This window comes from Stenella coeruleoalba (assembly GCF_951394435.1).
Source record: "Stenella coeruleoalba genome assembly, chromosome: 18".
NCBI lineage: Eukaryota > Metazoa > Chordata > Mammalia > Artiodactyla > Delphinidae > Stenella > Stenella coeruleoalba.
Genome location: NC_137164.1, coordinates 66,531,921 through 66,545,502, shown reverse-complemented (window position 1 = coordinate 66,545,502; position 13,582 = coordinate 66,531,921). Strand labels below are relative to the sequence as shown.

Sequence of the window (13,582 nt, the reverse complement as noted above, 5' to 3'; positions counted from 1 at the left end):
AGATGGGATCCCTTTGTTTCCGGAAACTCAGGCCAAGATAGAACTTCTGTTCTTTGCATTAAAAATGCTTCTCCTGGGCTTCCCTGGTGGCGCAGCGGTTGAGAGTCCGCCTGCCGATGCAGGGAACATAGGTTCATGCCCCGGTCTGGGAAGACCCCACATGCCGCGGAGTGGCTGGGCCCGTGAGCCATGGCCGCTGAGCCTGCGCGTCCGGAGCCTGTGCTCCGCAACGGGAGAGGCCACGACAGTGAGAGGCCTGCATACTGCAAAAAAAAAAAAAAAATGCTTCTCCTGCTCAGTTTCCAGCAGCAATAAGTTCTACCTTTTTCTCAGTTCATCCTTTTGGAGGATCCTTTGTTCATTTTTGGGGGGCCTGAGCCCTGCTTTGGAGTCCCCAGTGTCTGGAATCTGTTTCCTTGGGGCCCTTCATTTTCTCCAGAGAAGACTCTTCCAGTCTCCTGCCCAGGTGGTAGGGAGGGGACAAGGGAGGGGGAATAATTCTGAATTCTGGAGGCAGGGGATGAGCAAGGGCGAAGGTCCCATGTCCGGCTTGCAGCCTTTCACCTGCCCTCCCTGCATCCTGCTCTGTTCCTTGCCCCTGCTTTCTGCTGAGACTGGTGAACCCACTTAGACTCTTTCCAGACCGGTTTCTCCCAGGAACGGTCTCTACTCTCTTGTGGGGCTGGAACTAGGGAAGGGAACCCAGGGTTCTGCCACCTCACATAGACTTTGGGCCACCTGCCACCCCACACGAAACCCTGGTCCTGGTCCTCTACAGATGCCAGTCTGTTCAGGCTCCATAACAGATACCATAGACTGGGTGGCTTATAAACAACAGAAGTTTATTTCTCACAGTTTTGGAGGCTGGGAAGTCCAAGGTCAAGGCACCGGCAGATTCGGTGTCAGGTGAGGTTCTTCTAACTGCTTCACAGACTGCTGTCTTACTGTCGGGTCCTCACATGGAGGAAGGGGTGAAGGAGCTCTGTGGGGTCCCTTTTATAAGGGCACTAATCCCATTCATGAAGGCTCTACCCTCCTGACCTAATCACCTCCTGCCTCCTAATACCATCACATTGAAGGTTAATATTTCTGCATGAGAATTTTGGGGGAACGCAGACAGTAAGTCTATCACAACAGGCTTTTGTGGGGTGATCTGACTCCCCTGTTGTTGCCCCTCTCCATGGGAACTTGGGTTAGAACTTTCTCTCCCAAGTCAGGAAGTACATCTCCATGCACCTGCCTTCCAGATATTCATTAAATTCATCCACTGCTGTTCTGTCCTCTCTTCTTGGTCCTTGCTGGTTAATTCTATACTGTCATTTTAATAGAGTTGTGCAAAGGAAAAGGGACAAATGTACATTGTTGGTCCATTTTTAGCTAGAAACCTCAACACAACCTTATTAAGACCTACTTCCTTTCTAGACCAAATCACTCAGGTCCAACTTGCCTTTTTCTCTGAAACCAAAACCTTTGTCTGGGTCAGATTGTGGCTTTAACCTTAACAGCCTTCTGTTAAGGTTCTCACGCATTAGTTCTTCTTGCCCTTTTGATATGTGGTCCTTGATGCAGCAGCTGAAAGACGTCCTAGACCTTCTTCTCTTCCTCAAACACCAGTCCTTTATTCCTTCTGCTGAGGCACACATACAAGTTTGAAAGTGAAAACTAGGGAAACACCACTGAAATACAGGCAAGAATGGTCATTTCCTCTGCTTTTAAATTGTTTCTGCTAAAGAAAGTTAAGTCTAAGAGGTTCGAATACAATTATAGTGATTGGCCTGATGGCCTTTTCTAAAAGAAAAGTAACTCATGACTAGGTATTTTCTGAACTTGTAGTTTAAGGCACTTGCACATCTGTTTTTCATGTTTCTTCACACACGTCTCTGTTAAGAGAACAGTGGTGCATGATAATTTGGGACCAGTAAACCCATCTTGATCTCAGTTGTTTGCCCTCATTCCAGGATCGTCTCCAAATTCTCTGTATGGTCATTTCTTTCATGTCCCCTTTTATTGCTGTAGAAGCTTAAAAACAATACGTGCAAAGTAGATTTATCTCCCTAATAAATTAACTTTTTTTTTTGTATGGAAAGTGCCTATGTTTAATTTTCTAGCATGTCACAGAAGTTAGAGCACCACGAGGTCTAGCCGTGTAGTTTTAAAAGCATTCATGTGCTGAGTCTGTCAGGAACTAAATTTATAATCTGAGCAGTCTTAGATTAGTCTGTACCTGTATTAAATTAATTCATCTACATCTGTTTATATCTAATCTATCTGCAGATTAACTATGATTTGGGGGCCTAGGCTTTAAACATTATTAGTAAAATAAACATTTTTGTCTCTAAGCCAAATATGTAAAACTACGGCTTAGAAAATAATCAGAGGAATCCAGATAGGGAGTCATTCCACACACAAACTAGCATGATGTCTTCAAAAAAGTCAATGTCATGGGAAAAAAATAGTCTAGATTAAACAAGACTAAGGAGACAAAACTAAACGTAAAATGCAATCATTGATTAGATTCTGGTTCAAACACAAATAGCTATAAATAATATTCTGGGACATTTGAGAAATTCATCTCAACTTGGTATATTTGGCACTATTAGGAAATTAGTGTTAATTTTGTTACATATGATGATGTATTGTGGTTATGGAGGAGAATATCCTCATGTTTAGGAGATGCTGGCTCAAGTGTCATGATGTGAACCACTTACTTTGAAATGTTTCAGCTAAAAAAAAAGTCTACATATACGTGTGTGTGTGAATAGACACATATAAACAAATACAGCAAAGTATTAGCAATTGTTCTCAGTGGTGGGTATGTGGGTGTTCATTGTACTATTTTTTTTCAAACTTTTCTGAAATTTCCCAAAACTTTTACTAATACGAAGTGGAAACACACAGCTTCGGCATGCTTGGGAGGAGTCCTTTCAATAGCCATAGCGATATTCCATTTCCTTTATGCATTTAAAGGTCAACCCGAAGGATCTGGATTCCAAGTATGCGTATATCCAGGTGACTCACGTGATCCCATTCTTTGATGAGAAGGAATTGCAAGAAAGAAAAACGGAGTTTGAAAGATCTCACAACATTCGCCGCTTCATGTTTGAGATGCCCTTCACCCAGACTGGGAAAAGGCAGGGAGGCGTCGAAGAGCAGTGCAAACGGCGCACCATACTGACAGGTACAGTCTTCCTGGCCCCTTTCTTTAAGAATCACACCCAGACATCAGCCCAGATGTCAAGATAAAGAGCCCTCCAGAAGGGACCCAGAAGCATCTAGAATTGGAAAGGCACTTCGAGCTTAGTTAACTTTCCTTACATATCCATTTCAGCTTAACGTGTATCTAATGCTTGCTTTCAAATACTCATGACATTTTTCTATTTACCTGTTTGTATTTTATTCTTCCACCAGACCAGAAGTTCATACCCAATGTCAGGTAGCTTACCCTTTTTAGAATCTGGTGAAGACAGCTCAGAATGCTTTTGCACACAATTTCAAGTGATTTGCAGACTCTGTAGACCCGTGGCCCCCCCAGGTCAAGAACCGCCCCCCCGCACACAGTGCTGCCTCTGTGTCATGGGAAGAGACCCCTTACACACCAGCATGAGCCTGCTCAGAGATCTAGGTGGGGTGAATAAATGGGACATGAGGCTGGACCCCACCCACCTAGTCTCTGAGTGGCTGGCCACCTTCAGCTTGGGCACCTCCAGAACCAGGAAGCTCAGTGCATTCACAGGCTGCCCATTCAGCTGTGCCAGAGTTTTAATGGATCCTTTGGTCCTGCTTAGCCATGGATCACCCACCCCCAGAACTATGCTGTGCATCATCTCCCTGTTCCTGACAAGTGTAGAGTCATCTTGAGAGTGATTTCTACCTTCTTTAGGGGAGCTTGACGCCATCGCTCTTAGGGTTAGGGTCAGCAAATGACGGGTAACCTGAAATAAAACGCTTTCTTGACTTAAAAAAAATTGGTGAGGAGGCTACTGAGAATGCCAGTTGTGTCTACCTCTGCTATTGAAGCCCATTTTTCAAAGAGTGGCCACACTTAAGTCGAACCTGGAAAGCACCCGCTGCTTGTCCGGCAGTCGATGTTGTCAAGTGTTCCGCCTGGGCGGGAACAGGGATCATTGTAATAGTTAGTGAAAGGAGCACTGTGAGGGTGGCATGTTTCAGGTGAGGCTCCACCCTCGCCAGTGGACAGTACACTTTAAATGGGTGAACTGTGTGGTGTGTGATTTATGTCTCAGTAGAGCTGTTGCCAAGGAAAGAATATGGTTCATTATGAAATAGTTCAGAACAGCATATTGCACAGGATTTTTCACCGTTCTTATGAGGGAACTGAGATAAAAATTAAAATACAAAAAAAAAAACACCCCCAAACCCTACATTCTTAAAGGAGTCTCTGCTCCTGCTTTTAGAATAATAAGATAACATGTAAGGCACAAACAATATTAGCCTCTAAAACGTTAACCCCTCCCCATAGGTAAATGAATTGTTTTTCTAATGGACACAGTAGCAAATTCTTACTAAGCAAAATAACTGCATTTCTAGGTGGAGTCATTTGATGAGAATTACCAGCTTACCACGTTTATCTCTACAGCTGTGATGACCTCAAATCAGTGCTTATCAAAGGTTGTTGGCGGGAATATCAGCAGCATCAGCATCACCTGGGAACTTGTTAGAAATGCAGATTCTTGGGCTCCACCCAGACCTTCTGGATCGAGGACTCTTGGGGTGGGGCCCAGATGGTTGTGTTTAACCAAGCCTTCCAGGTGATTCTGATGCCACTCAAGTTTGAGAACTGCTGATTTAAATAAACTTAGCTCACTGATGAGTCAAGATCAGCATTTTTTATTATGATTATTCTGCTCAGGTAGCATATTGATTCATAAACAGTTACCATGAGGTGCTTTCCCTGGCCAGTTATGTCACAGAAATATTTTTGATTAGATAACGGGCTAGAGCAAAGCTCTGTACCTGCCAGAGCAGAGGGGATAAAGAGTAACCCCACTGCAGAGAGAAGCAAAGTAGACACAGGGGCTGTTGGCTTGGGAAACAACCACCTTGAGAAGGTGTGGGCAGTGCAGAGCCTGGGCCTGGGTCCTGTAGACCCAGTCACATCCTCACTGTGTGACCTTGGGCAGGTCACTTAACCTCGCTGCACCTTAGTTTTTCATCTGTAAAAAGAGATTTGTACTATCCATCTGGTGTCAAAGAATTTTGTAAATTATGCCCAGGTGTGGAAAGAATGTACTTCACTTTGCCACATCTCACCCACCATTGAGCTCCTTGCCTTTTGAGGTTGGTGAGGAGTGAAAGGAGATTATAACAACACAGCACCAAAGAGGGGTGCAGTTTTTGCCCTGAAAGATTCTCAGAATTTCAGAAGGATAATTACTGGGTAGTGTAAAGATTTAGAGAAGGGGTTATAAAAATGCTATTAAGAGCCTATAAACTACATCCACCTTCAGTTAAAGACACACAGACCAGGATATTCTGAAGACTTTGAATTTGAGAGTTTTCCCTTGTGTTATTAATCCCTTAGGTTCTTCTTCCACTGCATGCTTCAGAGCTGACCTTTGGCCTTCTAAGTTGTCGGGGAGCCCCTGCCCTCCCTGCCCTCTGAACCCAGACTGGCTCATTTTCCTGGATAGTTTAGTCAGTTAGCTGCAGTTGTGGAATCCTTTGAAAAACCTAATGATTGCCCTCCAGGCCCCCGCGGTGTAAATTTCTGAGCCTGCCTCCCTACGTGATTCCCTCTGTTCCTTCTTTCGTGGAACTCATTCTATGGAGCTTCTTCCCGGTCACTGTTCCAAAGTCTTCCAAATCATGTCCAGGCTCCTACTCAGGTTGGAAGTATCCTCCCGCCCCTCACCCTCTGTTCGGTCCAGCCAGACCGTACACCCACCCGCGCTTCTCAGCCATCTCTCCCTCGTCCTCCTGCCTGAAAGGCTGCAGATCACTGGTGTGGGGCGTTGATTAATAACACGGTGGCTCACTCAGTCCACCACCTAATTTTCCACCTTCCAGGCCAGTTTGCTCTTTCATTTAGCCATTTGAGCAGTAACACATTCTTCAGTTCAGCTAAACTCATTGAGCACAGGCAATGTTCCAACTTGGCATATCAGCAAAACAGAGCTCTCTGGCTTGTGCAGCTTAGACTCTAGCAGGAGGAGGCAGATGATAAACAGTAAATATAATGGGTAAATGTATCTGTGTTGGAAGGTCATACACGTTCTGGACAAAAGCAAAGGGGGTTGGAATTGTGGGGTTGGGGGCAGGGGGGCTGCAGTTTAATGGCGTGGCCAGGGTAGGTTTCACTGACAGTCCAGACTTGAAGGAATTGAGGGAGCGGGCCCTGCACATGTCTGGAGGGAGAAGGCGCCGTCGGGGCAGAGGCCAGCGGCAGGGGTCCCTGTGCCCGGCACATTCAGGGCACGACCAGCAGGCAGGCATGGCTGGAGCTGAGTGAGCCCCAGTGAGAGGAGAGATGAGGCCCGCAAGGAAGGCAGGGGCCGGGGCAGTCCCAGATTACGTGGACCGGGGAGGCTCACGCACAGACTGGAGTTTCCTGTATCATCACACCCCTACTTTGCCTCGTTGACTCTCCAGTTAACCATCGTAAGGAGCAGTGACTCAGGACTTATTTGGCTGAGTGAAATCAGCGCAATGTGCACATCTCACAGACACTGTTGGAGTTGGTTTTTCTCTCTGAAATAATGGCGCTACCGCACTGTGGCACTCAAAAACACTGTGATAACACTAATCACGTGTGTTTGGACATGGCTGTTAGCCTCATGAAACATGTGTCCTGACACGTGAGAATGCAGTGGCCCTCCCCTGTGTAAAGCGTGTCAGTCTATCACGTGCGAGTTCACCTCTGGCTGGAGGGCCGTGTTCTGTCTCCCTGGCTGATAAACAGCAGCATCTAGTTCTTGTCATGTATCAAAGGAGCCTTCAGTCGGAAGAGGACTTACCAATCCCAGGGTTGCCACTTAAAAACTCTGTGTCCACAAGGAACACAGAAGAAATAGTAGACACAGACCCTTGGCCTTAGATTGATAAAACATGTAGCGACTAGAACAGGCCTGTAAGTGTGTGACAAACAAGGTTGCATCACGTTGAATGTCTTTTCCAGCCTTGCTCAGACTCTGGGTAACCCAAGGGAACTCTGTGTTTTGCAGGGAGCCGGGCTTTCTCATTTTGTGATCAGTCCTTTTTGAGTAAACCCTCCCCAGCCACTTAGTAAATAGTAAAGAATCCAAACATAACACTCCATCTTACTTTAGCTTGTTAAAAAATAAAATAAGCTTTTAAGCATATGTCTACCTGTTTATTCATAAATATATATTAAATAAGAATATTATAGATTTTTACATATACCATACAAGCAATAAAGTAGAAATGTAAAACAGTACCAAATTGGAACCAGTTATTTTTCTGTTCTTTTTTTTTTAATATAAATTTATTTTATTTTATGTATTTATTTTTGGCTGCGTTGGGTCTTTCTTGCTGTACGCACGTAGCCTTCTCATTGCGGTGGCTTCTCTTGTTGCGGAGCACGGGCTCCAGGTGCACGGGCTCAGTAGTTGTGGCTCGCAGGCTCTAGAGCTCAGGCTTAGTAGTTGTGGCGCACGGGCTTAATTGCTCCGCAGCATGTGGGATCTTCCCAGACCACGGCTCGAACCCATGTACCCTGCGTTGGTAGGCAGATTCTTAACCACTGTGCCTCCGGGAAAACCTTTCTGTTCTTCTTTAAATGAACTCTTTGGTGTTGATATGTTCAGGTGTCTTATTATAAGAAAGGAAAACAATATCGAGTGGCGCCTTTTTTGGTTAAAAAAAAAAAGTGAGAAAAATTAAATATTTTTATTTAATGTTTTTGAATCATTTAAAAGTTTTTAAATATCTTTATTATTATGCAACTCAAAGAGTTTGTGAATTTCTGCTTCATAAAATACTTTGCTTGGAAATATATTCTCATGTTATTTTTCATTGATTTCTCTGGCCGTACAAACTTAAGCATGTGATTCAAAGTTGTTCTATGGCTCAAGCATATTTCTATGGAACTCTTTTCTGGACTTAATTTATTATATGGTATCTCAAAACTGTTTATTTAGTCTTTTTTATATTTGCAAAGCCATCTTATACCTACTAGCTCATTCAGCTCTCATAATTTCCAAGGAAGTAGTGCATTTATGGGTGAGAAAATTGAGCAGGGAATGAGAAAGTGATTTCTTCAAAGACAAACTTCTCATATTAAAGTTGACAAGAACCCAACTCTCTTGACTTTATGTGATGCCTGTCATGCACAATGATAAACGAGGACAGTATTCTGGTTCCACGAAATACTGGCATGTGACCTAGGCAAGCTCTGGGTTCCTTATCTGTAGAATGGGAGTAATGATCACTTCTACCTCAGTACTAGTGAAGCACGTGCAAGCTGTGGACTCATTCTAGGCCGTGTTCCTCCACAGCCATACACTGCTTCCCTTACGTGAAGAAGCGGATCCCCGTCATGTACCAGCACCACACGGACCTGAACCCCATCGAGGTGGCCATTGACGAGATGAGTAAGAAGGTGGCCGAGCTCCGGCAGCTGTGCTCCTCGGCCGAAGTGGACATGATCAAACTGCAGCTCAAACTCCAGGGCAGTGTGAGCGTCCAGGTGAGCCGGGCGCCGGACCAAGCAAACCACCGGGCAACAGAGAACAGATCCTTAGACCTTGGGAAATTTTAGGTCGTTCACACCAGCAAGGTCCAGTGTAGATCCCTGGCTTTATCAGGTGATCCCCGTTACCTCCCTTCAATATTTGTGCAGTTTCTCCTGATGCCAGAGGGGCGGTAGCCTTGGGGCTACGAGAGTGTCATTCTCACCAAGTTGTCTGCCAGGGGTAGGAGGTGGCTCTCCATACAACCTGGTTTTTCAATAATTTGAGGAATTCTGGGTGCCTAATTGGAAGCATAAAGACTCGTTTAAATATAAAGCAAGTGTGGATAGCTATAGGTTTTCTTATAAAACTATTGTTTTCTGGTTTCTATGAAAATTGCACCTGAAAAAGTACATTAAGTTTCACTCTCTTAATGGTATCTTTTATTAACAAAATTATTCATTTTAATATAGCCCAGCTAATCAATTTTTCCTTTATTTGTGTGTCCTCTTTAAGAAATCTGTGTCAGAGATAGTCTATGTTTTCTTTGTTTAGATTCCTGTGTAGGTGTGCAATCTATCTGAATTGGTTTTTGTATGTGGTAGCATATAGGGGTCAAGACATTTTTTTTCCTATAGCTGTTCAAGTGATGTGTACCATTTATGGATAAAGTCATCCTGGATCTAGGTGCTGATTATAGAAATATGTTCAGTTTGTGAAAATTTATCAAGCTAAACACTTATGATATATGCACCTTTATGTTTGTATAGTGCACTTCAATCATGGGGGTTTTTTTCAGGTATTTTACGTATATGATTTCCTAAGAAATTAGTAGATGTTAAATTACTCCCTCCAGGGACCAGCATGCTTCTTGCTTTATTGATGTTTTTAAATGTATATAAATAATTCTATCATCTGCTTTATGTATATATTCCCATATCCAATTATTTTCTCTTTCTGGAAGGGTGTGTTTATGAAAGTTACATATAGATTGTAATACAATGGTTTCATTTCCTGAAGTCAGTTTTTGTCAACTTTTTATCAGATCCACGCTGAGCTGTTACCTAACATTTTTCTAAATGTCTGTCATTCACTGCAAAAGTTTTCACAGATGTTTTCAGCCTCTTCCTTTATGGCCCAAAAGACTAATGTGCCAAAATAAGTTATCAAGAGAATATGATAAATATTCCAGCCACATGATTGATTAGATAATGGGCCAGAGGCCAAAATTTTCTGCAGCTTAAAACAAAACCTGGCCTGGGAACATCCAGCCTCTATCTAAGGCCAGTGGGAGAGTGTGTGTGCCAGTAAGGGATGGGGCTGGACAGGTCTAGCCTTCTAAAGGGCAAAATGTGCCCTGCCATTTGATAGTGACCTTGAGGGGTTTTGTTTGTTTGTTTATTTTTTATACAGCAGGTTCTTATTAGTTATCTATTTAATGCATATTAGTGTATACATGTCAATCCCAATCTCCCAGTTCATCCCACCACCACCACCACCCACCCCACTTTCCCCACTTGGTGTCCCTACGTTTGTTCTCTACATCTGTGTCTCTATTTCTGCCCTGCAAACCAGTTTGTCTGTACCGTTTTACTAGATTCCACATATATGTGTTAATATACGATATTTGTTTTTCTCTTTCTGACTTACATCACTCCATATGACAGTCTCTAGGAGTGACCTTAGAGTTTTATAAATGCCCCATCATCTTTAAAAGCAAAGAATTCCATGATGAAATGAGGAGATTAAGTTTATACATGTGCACCCTCCAGGGTAACAACAAAGCTGGAGTCAGGGGAAATGAACTTCATTGTTTTATTTGTGTGTTTCTTTAATTCTTCCACCAAGAGCCTCTGGGCTTGCTGTTGTACAGGACAGAGCCATCAGGTGGCTCCGTGATTCTGCACTCCACTCCAAGATCTTGTTATGCTGGACTTCATGAAGTCTCATCAGCTTCCCTTCTGCATCTTCTTAAAACTGAACATATGTATCGTTTTGGATAATCCTTCATTTGGGTTACCTTTAGGTTGTTAACATAGCTCTCCACACATATCCAGTAATCATATCCAGTTATCACCAAGGGTTAGCTAGTTGTCCCTGTCTCAGAGGGCCCCACCTCTAATGTCTGTGCCCCCCGTCTCCCCACCTCTGGTGTGAATTCTCTCGGCTCAGTTACTGTGCAAGTCCTGTACACTGTGGACCAGGACCACAGCCCGTCCCCTTCACCGACAGCCACAGACGAGACAGACAGCCCTCCCTACTTACCTTCCAAGTCCACCAGGCCTCCCAGGAAAAATCGTGCACTAATCACATGGTCAGGACCTTTCCCAAGATGTCTCAGGTGCCTGGAACTTTCTCCTTCCCATCCAGTGTATCTAACCTTCTTTCTCTCAACACTCCCACGTTTCCTGACTTACCCAACCTCGGCGAACTCTTCTTGGTGAATTAAAGGAGACATTCAGGGCTCTGGTTCACTCATCCTGTTGCTAAATGCCCCAAATCTTTGTCTTTCCAGCCCACCTGAATGGTTAGTTCATTTGAGGATAGCAGATCAGCTTGCCCATGGCTATCTACACAATTCCATGAGGTGAACAGTTGGTTTTTTAAAACTGGCTCATATGCTTAATTTTTCAATTTTCATTGCACTCGCCAGATTGACCTCTTAGTTCAGTGTCATGTAGCACAAATACCAGTTGGAGGACTTGGGCTCTGATCTCAGGTGTTTTGCTTATTGGCTATTCGACCTTGAATGGGTCCTTAAGTTTTCCAAGCATTGGTTCTTCCTACATAAAATGAACCATCATCACAAGTGCCCTAAGGAAGGCTGAGATGATAAAATCAAATCGCTTATAACATCATGAGCTTTATTCATGGTTTCCTCTTTGGTGTCCTAAGTTCCTGGAGGGCAGAGGTCATGACTAACTCACTCAAGCAGCATTTTTAGCAAATGCCAACTGAAACTAAATTAATGATAATTGGTATTTTCTTCATAACGTAATTTAAGATCTTTGGTCTTCATCTAGGTCAATGCCGGTCCACTAGCATATGCCCGAGCTTTCTTAGACGACACAAACACAAAGAGATATCCTGACAATAAAGTGAAGCTGCTTAAAGAAGTTTTCAGGTAAAGCACACGGGAAATGTCTCTTTTCTTCAAGTATTGATCATTTCTGTGCTCACTCAAGAACGAGATCCTACCAGTTGGACTCATCCTGTGTTCTGTACATGCCTTGATTTCCCTCTCCCACACCATTCCAGGCAATTTGTGGAAGCTTGCGGTCAAGGCTTAGCGGTAAATGAACGGCTGATCAAAGAGGACCAGTTAGAGTATCAGGAGGAAATGAAGGCCAACTACAGGGAAATGACGAGAGAGCTTTCTGAAATCATGCATGAGCAGGTAGGTACCACTCTGGAGTGCTTCTCATTTTTAGGGAGCACACATCAGTTGGGGTCTCAAGTGCCCCCAGTGGTGGCCTAAACCCTCCGACATCCTTCCAGAATTTTGCTATCTGAAGGATAGTGTAGCATGCAGCACTGCCGCTACTACCTAACCATGGGTACCTGGGGAGCAGCTAACATTGTGCTCACCCGTCATTGTCTAATATGACCAGAGGAGACCAGCACCCTCCTCCTCTTTATCACTTAATCTAGCTCAAAAACACCTCACATTAAAAAAAATACCAATACCATTCCTGGAAGCTTCTTTATTCACCCAATCCTTTGGAAGAATAGGGTTTACCAGCCTGGTTTAAGGAATTCTCTGTTGTAGTAAGCGTCTTTCACCATTTAAAGAGATAGGGTCGTTCAGTTTTTTACTGTTTACAGCTGACCTGGGTGCCCTCGTGGGTTCGTCTTCCTGTATGAATTCCTTTTGGTAGGATTACATATGTGGGCTCAGTGGTCATCAGGGGGGACAGCTGCCCAGGGAACTGAGTGAATCTCAAAGGCGATCATCTCCTGTTGCTTCTTGAGGGGTCTGTTCTCCATCAACCACAGCGACTTCTTCTGAGTCACGGACTCAGTCTTTATGATTAGTGTTGGCACCTTGATAGCACACGACTGCTTCTGTCTGTTCCCTACGGTACTGTCTTTCATTCTCGCAAAATGGAAGCCAAGACCATTTGTGTCAGTTAACGTACCATGTGATGATTTAGTGAGAAGGATTCTGTTGTAGGAAACTCACTTAAATGTCTAAGCTTTAACTTGCTTTTTTCTCTCCTCCATGCTCACACGTTCAGATGGGATGGTAATGTCATTTTTTAATTTTATTTCTCTGGATCTTGATAACTGGCTCACATAAAGTTATTACTGAGTTGGGGCAACTGCAGACATTGACGTAATGACCATGCACGTGCAAAAAGAAGCCCTCTTCTGGGCATTTAGAAAAGTAGGAAAACAAAACTGAATAAACATGTGAATCATTAAGCAGAAAGAGAAGGTCTCATGGGAACAAGTTTTTGGAGAAAGCTCAAGGTCTTTTCCATGGGGCCTCCAGACAGGATGGAGAGCTTGGTCAGTGGGTGCCAGCACTTGGCACTAGAAAAGATGAAAGTAGGAAGAAAATTGTGGGCTGAGAATATTAAAATAAACTTCCAGATTGTATGGACACAATGCCATGCCGTGCTCTAAACTACACCTTGAACTTTCCATTATCTCAACAACTATGAAGATTAACCTTTGAACCCTTGAGCAAAAAGAGTCATGACCTGGAGTAGACTTGCTTTTGGATTTTCCAGGGGAGCCTCTGAGTGTGTATGTTCTTCTCAGTTTCCACCTGGCAATAGCCCGAGTCTTGCACTTAGAATTCTTCCCTGCATTACTGAGCGCGAAAGAGACTTGATCAGGGTCAGCGAGGCAGCCACTCTCTTGCTCCCAGGGTAGAAATCTGTAAGACCCTAAGAGAAGGAGCTGGTAGAGAACACCGATGCTCCGGA

General features: G+C 43.9%; 1 protein-coding gene across 17 annotated transcripts in view; it reads left to right on the top strand.

Annotated features, from left to right (window-relative positions):
- Positions 1-13,582, top strand: part of DOCK9 (dedicator of cytokinesis 9) — a 297,694-nt gene that overhangs the window by 267,569 nt on the left and 16,543 nt on the right. For all 17 annotated transcript variants that reach the window (XM_079902765.1, XM_079902766.1, XM_079902763.1 and 14 more), the window contains 4 exons: positions 2,968-3,178; positions 8,475-8,665; positions 11,672-11,772; positions 11,907-12,045. In XM_079902765.1, coding sequence (XP_079758891.1) covers positions 2,968-3,178; positions 8,475-8,665; positions 11,672-11,772; positions 11,907-12,045 — 642 coding nt within the window. The remainder of the gene's footprint in view (positions 1-2,967; positions 3,179-8,474; positions 8,666-11,671; positions 11,773-11,906; positions 12,046-13,582) is intronic.